General features: G+C 39.2%; 1 protein-coding gene across 3 annotated transcripts in view; it reads left to right on the top strand.

The window, feature by feature from the left end:
- The window catches only part of wdr33 (WD repeat domain 33), a 104,470-nt gene that overhangs the window by 28,154 nt on the left and 62,882 nt on the right, over window positions 1–13,434 (top strand). For all 3 annotated transcript variants that reach the window (XM_020511131.2, XM_048604225.1, XM_048604226.1), the window contains 3 exons: window positions 6,870–6,938; window positions 10,092–10,196; window positions 11,462–11,557. In XM_020511131.2, the coding sequence (XP_020366720.2) occupies window positions 6,870–6,938; window positions 10,092–10,196; window positions 11,462–11,557 (270 nt within the window). The remainder of the gene's footprint in view (window positions 1–6,869; window positions 6,939–10,091; window positions 10,197–11,461; window positions 11,558–13,434) is intronic.

Genomic DNA, 13,434 nt, shown 5'->3' with positions numbered 1-13,434 from the left:
TCTGGCCAAGGTTTTCCGAATACCTCTTCATTGATTAATGTTGAATTTTGTTTGCTGTCTTTTTCATTGGGGTGCTTACTATTTTACAGGTGATATATGCATGCAAGTTCATAGAATCATAGAATTCCTACAGAGAGGAAGCAAGCTATTTGGTCCATCAGGTCCACACTGACCCTCGAAGGAGCATCCCACCCAGACCCCCCCTCCTACCCTATCCCTGTAACCCTGCATTTTCCCCAGCCTGTCCACCTAACCTGCATGTCTTTGGACTGTGGGAGGAAACGTTGAAATATTAACTCAATTTCCCTATAGATGCTACCTGACTTAAACGTTTCCAGTATTTTCTAACTTATTTCAACTTCCCAGCATTTTAGTTTTGTAGCCAGGTATTTATCTCATTTGCAATTTCTGGGAGCCCACCCCATGCAAATTGGCGTCTGTGTTTGCTGACATAACACTGACTTTGCTCTCAAAAAGCCATTCCTTGAAGTGAAGGGCTTTCGTCACTCCTGATGGTTTTCTGAAGGTATAGCATGCACTCTTTAAAGGCATAGAATCATAAAGTGCAAATTTGGCCATTACTCCAACTGACATGAAACCACAAAATTTCCTGACAGTACAGAATCCTATTTCTTGTTGCAGTCTAGACAGGAACCTTAATTTTCCTAAAAATGATCAGTTACATTGTGAATGCAGGAAACCTTTTCTTCTGATAACTGGTTATCTTGAAAGCTACAGGAACTATATCTTATGATCTTATTGTGGAAAATAATTTGTCCTGTGTTAAAAAATCTGTTTGTGTTGTATGCCCAATATTGTGTGTGTGGTGAGGTGGTTTTAATGACTGCCTCCAAAGTTGTAAGTTTCCTTATGCCTGATATTCCGTAGGCTAGAGTTATAGTCAGGAAGTCCAAAAATCTGTTTCCAAAAATGCTGTGGAGTTAAACTCTTGAATTTTTAAATTGATTATTCTAGTTGAACGTCAGCCTTAATGCCCGGCATGGCTACCTGTCAGTGGGGTAATCCTGCAGCATAGGAATGGCTGACTGTAATGGTTTCGGGTGGAGAGAGGTAAAGGTTGAAGATGATCAACGATTATTGGAGCAGGTGGTGTAGATCGTGAAAGTGAGATGGGTGCTTTTTCACAGAAACCCAGACAAAATAGTTGAAACATTGTCAGAATGAAAATGCGCAAACTGTTTAAGATTTCACTGACCCCTGCCTCCCGATAGTGCAGAGGACGCCCAACCTTCTGCTAAGACCAGATATATGTAGATTTGAGGAGACTGGGTTTCCTATTGGGGATATTTAATATTTGGCCTTTTAACCAAACCAACCGCACTCGGGGGGATTAAAATCATGTCCTGTGATACTAATTTTGAAGTATTTTCTCCAATATCAAAATTAGGTTGAACTTTTCTCCCAATTTGCCCTGTCCTATCTGTACCTACATCCTGCATTGTATTTGCTTGTATGACTATTTTCTCCCCACAAGCTGATGATATGTCTTGGATTATATTTGATTTTCAGTCCACTTTTTTTGAGTTCTACTACGTGAGCTGTTTATGGGAATGTTCATGGTAAGCCATGAAAGACTACCCTTTCCTATTCATGAAGACGACTGAAGCCAATCTCTCTCAGTCAAGATCGAATAGAGTGAAGATCAAATCTGTATTGGCTCACTGTGCCCCTGAATTCTCCAATGTACAGCTTCACTGTAATTTCCACCCTGTCCATTTGTTTTGACTTGCAGCCTATTCATTTCTATGTCATTTATGCTGTTCCTGATGTTTTTTTTCTTTACATACTATGATGCCATATCCAGTTTCTTTGCTAATATTGATATCTAATAGTTTCAACTTGGAGAATGTCTGCACTATTACTTTGGCTTTCATAATTTTGTCAGATAAATACCACTAGTAATACAGGACATTTTGCAGTTAGCATAGATTGCTCCACTTTTGAGTTGCTTCTCTTCTGTGGACTCTATTTGGAAATGAAAGTTTTGAATTGTTATGTATGCTGCACGCTTCAGGATAGGGTCGATACTGTGTTTTCAGTTTGCTTTGTATTTGGACACTGATGCACATAAAAAGAGGAAAGATATCCCTTCCATGAATGCTGCCATCGAATATGTCGGGGATTTGGTGGAGGTTGTCTGGGACCTAACCTTGAAATTGTATCTTATCGGAAATCTAACTGAAATACGTATAAGCAGTTTTTTCATGGCCTTTATCAAATTCTGTTATGTATAGAAACAGCTGTCTCAATTGGACGTTAATGCTAATTTCGTATCTTTCAAAAGGTGAGAGAGTAGTCTATTTCCTCTAGCTTGTAATACCCATACTCTCTTTTTGATATTGCCATACAATGCTTGTGATTGTTCTGGGAAGGAAGGGGCCACATTGTAAACAAGCTGATGTCTTTCAGTAACCAGTAAATCATAAAATCCCTACAGTGTGGGAACAGGCTCTTTCGGCCCAACAAGTCCACACCAAACCTCACTGCATCCGACCCAGACCCATCCCCTTATAACCCACCTAATCTACACGTCCCTGAACACTGCAGGCAATTTAGCATGGCCAGTCCAAGTAGCCTGCACATCTTTGGACTGTGGGAGGAAACCAGAGTACCCGGAAGAAATCCGCATAGACACGGGGAGAATGTGCAAACTCCACACAGACAGTCGCCCAAGGGTGGAATCGAACCCGGGTCCCTGGTGCTGTGAGACAGCAGTGCTAACCACTAAGCCGCCGTGCTGCCCTAAAATTACCCTAATATTTTTCTTAGTGACCTAACTCTCTCTGTACATATCCTAGAATGATAAGCAAATTTCTTTCAGTATAACTGAGTATGTGCTTTACTCTTTATCTGTCACATAATGTACTTTGTGCTTACTCTTAGTACTAGGAAACTGAACAATTTCACTGTGGACAATTGCAGTCATTCCATAAGAAACATTGAGCTCTGGTGTAGAGAGCATTAGATTCAGGGTGTAGTTCTCTGCTCTGATTTGCGTTCACTTTAAGTAAGCATGAGATAAATAAAAAAAATAAAATTCAATTTACTTTCACTAACTTAAATGATTAAATTGTGTCAGTGAGATATTTACTACATCACTGCTCATTATAGTTTGCCTAATTCCATGCAAAAAGTTAGCTGAGAATACCACAATCCTCCTTTGCTTACATCCTTATGGCTAATGGATTGTGATTGGTTACATCCATAAAGTAACTATGGATTTGTTTCAAACCCGTTCATGCTATAAAGAAGGCTTCCAAGCGAGTGCAGAGGAGACTTAAAATGCACCAGAATTCAGGACTTCGGTGAATGTGAAGAGACTAGAAACATTTGTCAAGTTTTCCTTAAAAAAGCTTGTAGCACTTTTCACAGCCATTGAATGTCAAAAAGGCTTTACAGACTATGAAGTCAGGCTGTAGAAGAAGAAATAGGTAAACTTGGGTGGAACCTCCAACAGCACAGCATTCCTTAAGTATTGCACTAAAGTGCCGGCATTAATAAGAACATAGAGGATTATGGAGAGATTTAACAGATGTACAAAAGCAGGAAGGGTTTTGAGGCAATAATTAAGAAGAAACTGCTTCCAGTGGCAGAAATATTAGAACCTAGAGTACTGTGTGCAGTTACTTTATGTAAGAAAGAACATAATTGCATTAGAAGCAATTCAGAACAGCTTCACTTGACTGATTCCTAGAAACGGGCATTATCTTATGACCGATTGGGCCAGGATCCATTGAAGTATAGAAAAATGGGAGGTGTCTTTACTCAAACTCAAAATCCTGAAGTGAGTTGACCAGGTGGATGCTGAAAGAATGTTTCCCCTTATCACTTCCCCCGTTGGAGAGACTAGACCTGGGAAATGCAATTTTAAAAATGAGGTGTCTCTCATTTAAGATAGTAATAGACTTGTTTCCTCATGCTTGAGAGCCTGTAGAACCCTTTACCCCAGAGAGCGAAGGGTCAGCATCACTGGATATTTTAAATTTATATTTATTCACTGAGATAGATCCTTGATAAACAATGGAGTCAAAAGGATGTGGGAGGGTAGGCAGGAAGATGAATTTGAAGCCACAATGACTTATAATCAAATGGTGGGGTGGGTCAAGAAGTACCCTCTCTCTTTCTTATATTTGTATGCATGTGTTTAACTAGTGAACTTATATTTTAGATGATTGGCAGAAGAAACAGGCCTGTTGAAAAATGTATACCAAGCAACGAATTGTTGTGATACAGCGTACACAACCTAAAGCAGGTTCATAATAACTTTCTAAAGGGAATTAGATGCTTGAAGTGGGTCAAAGTTCAGGGGCCAAATCAATAAGATGTACAAAGATGATAGACAGTCATGTTTTGTCATTTTCAATTTGGTGTTCCTTGAATCACAGTATATTTGAGATAGGATAAACAAAAGCCATGATGTTCACTCTTGCAAAGCAAAATTCAGAAAGGTCTTGACTCCAGAAACTGGACTTAGGAGAAGGTAGCTTGGCTGATCAGATTTTCATTTCGGGGAGATAGAAGTTAACTAATCAGGCTCACTGCTTCCTGAGCAAGTTCAAAGGCAGCCATCGGCTGTATGAAAGGAAGGCCTTGAAGTCGGAGACTTGTAAAACGCAGTTTCAAAAATGCCCTAAAGCACTGCCCTGTCCCTTCTAAAGATAAGCATTTATGTTCGTAGCCCCATATCAAATAACTTCAGAATATTTAGAGCTGTGAATCAAACTGAGAGCTGACAGCCACCTCACTGATAACATTAGGCTGTGGACTCAGTCATGTTGCAGTAATTTCATATGATAGCCCTCAGATGGATATTAGTGGATGTAGTGAAATGACAAGCTCTGAATTTTTTTGTTTTGAACTGCAAATTCATCAGTTTCATTAAAATTTAAATGCTTTAACAGATTGATGGTTCCAATAGGTTGATCCACTTTTTAAGCACATAAATGTTTATTCTTACCAATCTCAAAAGACACTGTTTCTCCCAAAGGGACACCCGGACCTATACAAATAACTCTGGCAACTTTAGACATATTGCTCAAAGGTTTAATCATGTTTTGGACATTCCACTAACAAAAAAATGGATCTTTTTGAAGGCAACTGCACTTTTCAATGTCTGTCATTTCCTTTGTCTATCAAAGATATTTTCCTTCCTCTTTCGCTATCTGCAGCAAGACAGTAGGTAAGCAAATTGTTTCCAAACTTTGGTCTAGAATAGAATAGTTGCTGTGCTCTTCCATTTTCTGCCCTCCTGTAATTAACTCTTTAGACCTCCTGACTTCAGCATTTCAACAGTAGTTGACTCATCATCTGGAGAATGGCAACCACAAATCTTTGTTCTTGTTATTGGCGCTTGTATATTCATTCATACAAGGTTTTGTAATTTTTCCGTCTGAACGACATATAAATTCTGGCATGTACACTCCATAAACAACTGAAGAAGCTAGCCACCCAAAAGATGACTGTGGCCAAAGTGGCCTGGATATTGGCAAGCACATAACTGGAGGGCATTAACATCACTGCTTTGAACACCAGTAATAGTTTTTGCGTATCTTGCAGCCGAGTGGAGTACTGTGCATTGGGATGGACCAGAAGTAACTGTACTCGACCTGCTGATATCCAACTGAACTCTGCAATGCTGTACATTACTAGAACCCTCGAGTTGTATCCAACACCCTGGCCGCTTTTGGTATTGCACACTGTTCTGCCGTTTATTTGCTAAGATGCCTGACAAATCAAGGAAGACAAACATCTCCCACTCTACTAAGACCTGAATGAAGTTCCTAAACACCTTTTTTAAGTTTCTTTTTATTCCCCTTACCCCTGCCTGTATTCCCTTCTCCAAACCCAGGAACAGTGAAGCAGTTCTAGTGCTGCCTTGAGATCAGCTATCTCAAAGAAGAAAAGGCAGTTTCCTGGATAGAACTTTCACTGAATGTTTCATTAGACTCAGAAGCTGCAAAGCCTGTTGTTTTAAAAATTCTTTTGACGTAAGAGGAGCTGAAAGTTTGGAAATTATACGTTTTGAAATTGCTACTTAAATCATCATTTTTTATTGCTGGTGCAAAACTGTTGAGTCAGTCTTCCTTACTTGTGCTTCTTTTGACCTGAGTCTGTCTGCTCTTTCTGGATTAACTCAGCAACAGTGAAGGGACAGTTCCCTATTTTCAAGTCAGGATGGTGTCGGACTAAAAGAGGAACTTGCAAGGAACTTGTAAGTGATGGCAAGGGGTGAGATCTTCTCCACACTGACAGTTGCTGCAGAGTCCGGGGAAATCTTTAGACTCCAGCAGCGAGAAAGATGAGGTGTGGAATCATGAAACTTAGAAAAAAGTAACTGAGTAGACCACTCTCATCATTTTGTTCAAAGCAAGTTCAGAAGTACTGTTGATAGATGTTGCAATGCTCTCTGGAACATTACTTTGGAGGTTATATGTTCCTTTGATTTGCCAGAACATCTTAATCAGTGAATACTCAGAAGTTGAAATGAATGCTGGTTGTATGTTTAAAAATACAGGGCTTATGTTATGTAATCTGGCATCTCTTCCAGCCGGGAGGATTATTGATAATTAATAATAGTCTGCAAGACGAATGAAAGTGCTGACAACAATGGGTAAATATAGAACAAGAGACATTGATATGCTGCAGTTAAGGATAAAAATTCAAGGAAACTGATTTATCTGTAGTCTAGCGAATAGATCATTCATACTGAATGTAATGCTGTATTAAGTACACAACATTGTGTGTAAGATCAGTAACTCTATTCTTTTCCCTTTTAACATGTCTGATGAGTATGTACATTATTTTTCTTGCCTGGTTCTTTCTAATTGTTTTTTTTTTTTCAATTTTAGAATCGAGTTTGGCAGAGGGATCACCGAGACCTTCGAGCAATCCAACCTGATTCCGCTTATTACAATGATGTAAGCGTCTCACAGCAAGCTTTTGCAAATTGCCTGTACCATTTCAATGGGCTGCTCTGGTTTTGTGGCTTTGTTTCAAAGTTTTGATGCTGTTTGTTTCATTTTAATGGCAAGGGTATTTGCACTTTACTTTTGTATATTAGATGGCAGAACAGCTACATCCACTGGTAATGAACTTTTATTTCATGAATATGGCTCTGTTTGTATACATAACCCAAATAAATTGTGTAACAAAAATTAACCTGATGGCATATAAATAAAGGCACTCTTAGAATTACTCGCTTTGAGTGAATTTGAAGAAAGAATGAGCTGAGATTAAAAATACTTCGGGTGGACAGACGGGCATCATTTTCATTAAATTGAAACAAATTTTATCATGCACTGACAAGATGCCACACTATCGCCGCTGGCTGAATCTGACTTAGCTACCAGACTGGGCCTCTGCTAGGGAGAGCCATTCATGAAGAAATTATCTCCTCGACCTCATCCTCACCAACCTACCTGTTGGAAATCCATCTGTCCGTGATGGTATGTAGGAGTGACCACAGTCCTTGTGGAGAACAAAGAACCATCTTTGCAGTGAGGATATCCTCCATAATATATTGGAGCATGACCACTGCACTAAATGGAATAGACTCAAAATCGATCTAGTGGCTTATAACTAGACATCTATGTGATGCGAGCTGTCAGCAGAATTGTATTCTGCTGCAATTTATAACCTCCTTGTCTTGTATACCACTTGTTGCCCTTAGTTATTCAATGAGTATAGAAGGGCATGTCAGGAGCAGCATCATATCTAGCTGACAATGTGGTGCCAATCTGTGAAACTACACACATGTATACTAAGTAGTGAAGGTTACATGCTGCAGATGGAACAAAGTGATTTCATAATGAACAGATCAGATTAAAACTTTGCAGCACTGCCAGATCCAATTACTGTTGGTGGTGGACAACTAAACAACTAGCAACAGGGGACTTTTTGAGCAGCCCCATCCTCCAGTGTTGGTGGAGATTAACATGAGTGCAAAGGCAAAGCTGAAGCATTTACAACCACTTTCAGTCATTAAGTCCCATTTAGGGCTTCAGCCATCAACTGCAGCTCTAGGTTTTCCCAAATCCGTTTTGATTTGGTGCACTTCACTCTGTGGTATCAAGAAATGGATGAGAATGTTGGCAAAGCAAAGGCCCTCCGCTCCTATCTCATTACTGCTATAGAGTTGAAGAGTTATTCTCCAGATCTTGCCATGCCTATAGCCAAGCTGTTTAAGTATATCTATCTGATAAAGTGGAAAACTAGTTATGACCTGTGTTCCTTCTGATTTTTTTTTTTCTGCGCTGACCTCTGATATGTGTGCACAGAAACCAGAAGTTAATGCACTGACATACCAATTGGTGTGCATGGACCTTTGGAGCAGCTGTGTGGCTGCACAGCTTAACGTGAACACTGGTTACCACTTGTCCATAAAAAGCAGGGCAAATCCTACCCAGCCAATTTCCACGAATCAGCAAAGTGATGGAAGGATCATTGAAAATACTGTTACTTGCTCACCAATAAGCTGCTTGACAAAATTTGATTTGGATTTGACCAGGAGCCAAATGCTCCAAAGCGTGTTACAGCCTTGGCCCAAGCTTGGACTAGAAAATTAAATTCCAGAACTGATGAGTCACTCACCTTGGCATTGAGGAGTGGAAGTACAATTCAAATCAAGATTTTTGGGGTGGAATGTTGTGGTGAGGTGAGGAGCTGTCCTCTAGCTGAATTTATATCTAATATGATGGAAGATGCAAGTTTGAGGTCAGTCATCTCAGCATAGGACATTGGTGCAAGACTTCTTCGAGGAAGTGTTCTAGACTCAAATGATTTTTAATTGCTTCCCTCCATCACAGAGTGAGAAATGGGGATGTTCGCCTGATGTTTTGATGGTTTTTATTCTCATTGGTCTATTTGTAACTCATCAGGTAATTGCAGCAAGACCAAGATACTAGTCAGAAATTGATCAATGGGTGCCAAATAGCACGCAATGCCTGCTAATGAGGATCTATAATAAAAGAGAATCTTGCCACCTGCCTTTGAAATGCAATGGCAGTAGCATTGCCAACTCTCCTGCCATCAACCAGTGACTTCACTGAACCAGCCACAGAAATCTTGTGGTTACCAACAGTAAGTCAGAAGCTAGATAATCTACAGAGAGTGATTAGCTTCCTGATTCACTAAACGCTGTCCACCACAAACAAGAACATTGGGAGTATGATGGTATCATGTCAATTTGCTTTGATGAGTGCAGCTTTCAGTGACACTGATAAAGCTTGATGCAGTCCAGCCTGCTAATTGGCACCCCAGCCACCATCTTCAGCATTCACTCCTCCTGCCATTGGTGTATTCTGGTTGTAATGTGAACTGTCTATAAGACACACTGCTGCAATTTGCTAAAACTTCTTTGATAGTACCTGCCAAACCTGCAACCCTTACCATTAAGAAGAAGGGTGGCAGGCACACAGGAACACCACCACTTGCAAGTTCCTCTTTTAGTCTGACACCATCTTGACTTGAAAATAGGGAATTGTCCCTTCACTGTTGCTGGATCAAAATCCTGGAGCTCCCTTGCTAGTGGCATTGTGCATGTACTTACGCTCTAAGGACTTCAAGAAAATGGCACACCATAACCACCCTAAGGATGTATAAATGAATGCTGGCCTTGTACCTCCTGTCCACGTCATGTAACTAAATCGCAAGGAAGAGACTGAAGATAAGGAGAGGCTTTGTATGTACCTGAGAGTTCAGAAGGAAAACTATTCGTGGCTTCTGATTATCTAGGGAACAAACAAATGAGATGTGATCATCATTTTCTTAGAAAGATGGACAGAAGAGAAGATTGGAGAATTTCTTTGACCCCTTCAGGGACTACCCTAATGTAAAAGTTTCAGTGCATAAATAGTCTCCCGTAGTTTGCAATCACTAAAGAATTAGGAATAAAACTTTTTTAAAGAATGAACTAAGTTGCACACAGACTGTTTGAGCAGTCTTGATTCTGATCGACTTAGCTTTCTTGTGGACTTCTACCATTGTTTTCATTCTGTTGATGTCTCTGCTATTTTTTGGTCTGGCTTAGTAACACAAACAGTGAAAGTTTTGTTGTTTCTGATGTTTTCCAGTTGGTCCCACCAATGGGAATGCTGCAGAATCCTATGAATGCTGTGACAACAAAATTTGTAAGAACCTCAACCAATAAAGTGAAATGTCCCGTGTTTGTTGTCAGGGTGAGTACTCAAAATAATGTGCGTTATAGTTTAAGTAGGTAATCTATTTTGAGCCCTTTTAGATTTTGCCAAACAATTTAACAAATTGGAATTAAACTGCTGTTAAAAAACCTGTCAACTGCAACCTGGGGTCTGGTTAGCTCAGTTGTCTGTGTGGCTGCTTTGCAATGCAAAGTAATGCCAACAACATGGGTTCAATTACCATACCGGTTGAGATCACCATGAACATCCCACCTTCTCAACCTCACCCCTCACCTATAGCGTGATGACCCTTTGGTTAAACTCACCACCAGTGACCTATGGTTCTCTGGGACTATGGCAACTTCACTGATTTCAACCCACTGTTTGGTACTAGGAAACTTTTGTTGATCCAAGTTCTGTTGTTACTGTATAATGGAGGGATTGTAGACCTTAATTAAACTAGTTGATACAAACTGATTCAAAAATATTGCAGTGGTGTTGGTACACCATATTGGCAATGTAAAGTATGATGGAGTAAACCCAATTCCATTTCAGTTTTCCCTCTAACATATGTTAATTAAAATCCTTTTACCGCTCCTTATTACCTGAAACCAAAACTACCAAAAGAACCCCCCAAAGAACTGCAAATGATAGAAATATGAAGCAAAAACCGAAATTGCTGGGAAACCTCAGCAGGTCTGGCATTATCTGTGAGAGAAAGCAGTGTTAACATTTTGGGTCCAGTGACCTGTCTTCAGAACTGATCTTCTTGTAGTACTGTTCATGAAAGATCCTTCAAAATCATTAACTTTTGAATAGCAGGAATTCTAGCCCATTTCAAGTTCTCATTTGGGTTCTCGTATCCTGATTTAACCAACGTGAGCAAAAGAAATTGCTTTCAATCTGGCTGCTTGGCAGCCATTTTCAGTTCAAACCACTACAAATGAGCAATAGTTGTGTAAGGTGCTTTTCTGATTGGTTTGCTTTACCCAAAGGATCGATTTTAGTGTGTGAGTTGAAGCGCCTTTGCAGTCATAAAAATACTTTATAAATTCAAAGAGTTGTGTAATGACATGGTTTCCTTTCTGTACAACTCAATCTCAAATAGAGATATTTATTGCCAAAAGTAATGCTTAGCCTTACTAAAAGTTACGTGTACAAAATATATTTGTAATGGAATTGCAGTGCCTGTTCCAATTGGTGCAATAAATCAGAGAGAAGACTGTAAGATATATTTGTTGCACTTTGTGTTGAACAAACTTTTTTTTTGAATGTATGAATAATTGTTTTTGCTTTGTGTTTAGTGGACTCCTGAAGGAAGGCGGCTAGTCACTGGGGCTTCGAGTGGCGAATTTACTCTCTGGAATGGGCTCACATTTAACTTTGAAACTATTTTGCAGGTATGAGAGTTTCCAACTCAATGCCAAATGAGGTCGGACAGGTTCGAGAGGAGTCAAGTAGAGAGCATATAGTTTAGCCTGCCCTAGCAATGGAGAGCAGAGTTGTAGAACTCAGTGTTTTTGTTTCTAGTGACAAATTTCTAACAGCAAAACTGATGTTACCAAGGTAGTCTTTTCTCGCTTCAGGAGAAATCCATTAATGCTATACAATTGGACATCTGGGCTATATTCAATAACAACAGACACGTTTCTCTTGGTACAATGCTGACTTGGATTTTGTAATTTTTTCCATTTTCTGAAGTTTCTGTCCACGTTCATCTCAAACTTGTCATGTTTCCTGACCACTTGGTTAGGTAACGACTCAAACCTTTTGTGAAGATCACCAAATTCAATTCCAAACCATTTGTGCAAGCAAGACAGGGAGGCCTCATTCCAAATTTTCCTGCAGCTCTTTGAAGATAGTATGACGTATCTTGGTGCATCCTGTTGATGATCCAAGCTGAGATTGAGTGCCTGCTGCCTGGAATCATACTTTTGAGGTGCATGTATTTTGCGAGTTTACAATTTTGACTAGGTGTACTTTTCACCAAACGTTCCCTGTTGCTATTAGTTAATAATTACAAATAGTTCTTATGGGCTACAATGGTCAAAGTCAACTGAGCTTTTGTCACACAATACCAAAGGGAGATGCATTGTTCTTGTTTTATTCTTCTATTCAGTTATTCTAACCACATCTAGATGCTTCAGCACATGTTTTTTGTCCTAATATTTAAAGTATTTGTTATTTATATTTTCTTCATTTGATTGAAGATTATTTCTTCATCTATAATTTTTCTTCTTCAGCGTTTCCTGCCTAAAACTTTCTACCAAGAACTGGTTAATTCCCTATACTGTTCAATAATACATGCATCCAAGTCTCTTTCCATCTCCTGTTATTCCCATTCCACTGCTTTCTTCGATGTCGATCCTTAATAAAGTTACACCATTGAGCTGAATTCTTACTTTTGCAGTTACCTTATGAAAAACCAAAAGAACTGCAGATTCTGGAAATCAGGAACAAAAACAGAAGTTGCTGGAAAAACTGAAAATGTTTTGAAGAAGGGTCACTGAACCCGATCTGTTAACTGTGATTTCTCTCCACAGATGCTGCAAGACCTGCTGAGTTTTTCTAGCAATTTCTGTTTTTGTTTGCATTACTTTGTTGGGAAATGACTTGCAAACATTTCCACAATATGTAATGTTATGTGTTGAGTTCTGGAAGTGTTCTGTAGTAATGCTTTATCTTTTCCTGTTGTATTTTGATGTATTTTACCTGTTAGGCCACATGTTAGACGAAACTTTTATTTTTGTTTTAAACAGAACCATTACTATTCTGGTTCTGCATCAGTTCTCTTTTGTGGTTCGTTTAATTGTACAACCTCATCTTCTCTTGTTTCCTGTCACCAAATTAATGAATGTCACAATGACTATCTTCAGGATCAATTCTGCCTCACCATTTAACTTCTCCATCACCGTATCTTTGTTTTCAATTGTGTTAATGCTTCACAGAACATCAGGTTAGAGAAAAAAAACTAATAAACTCTCTCCTGATCACCTATATGTGTTGGATCACCTCAACACTTAGATCAGCAAAGCTCTGCAACAGAGTGATTAGCTTTCTTACTCCTTTTTTTTTATCACCATCCCACTTTGACTCCTTTACTTTAAGTTTCTTGTGTTTCATTTACCACTTTTAGGGCTTTTCTTGTGATTTTCAGAGACTCAGCCTTGATTGGTCAACTTTTCATGGTAATGTTCAGTTGCCTAATTCATATGTTAAGTGAATTACCTTTTCATAAGGTAAATGCATAAAGTCATATGCTTAGAGATTCCCAAGC

Source organism: Rhincodon typus, chromosome 13, assembly GCF_021869965.1.
Source record: "Rhincodon typus isolate 14 chromosome 13, sRhiTyp1.1, whole genome shotgun sequence".
In the NCBI taxonomy this organism is placed as follows: domain Eukaryota; kingdom Metazoa; phylum Chordata; class Chondrichthyes; order Orectolobiformes; family Rhincodontidae; genus Rhincodon; species Rhincodon typus.
The sequence above is the reverse complement of the archived record's forward strand: the minus strand, read 5'-3'. Positions and strand labels throughout refer to the sequence as shown.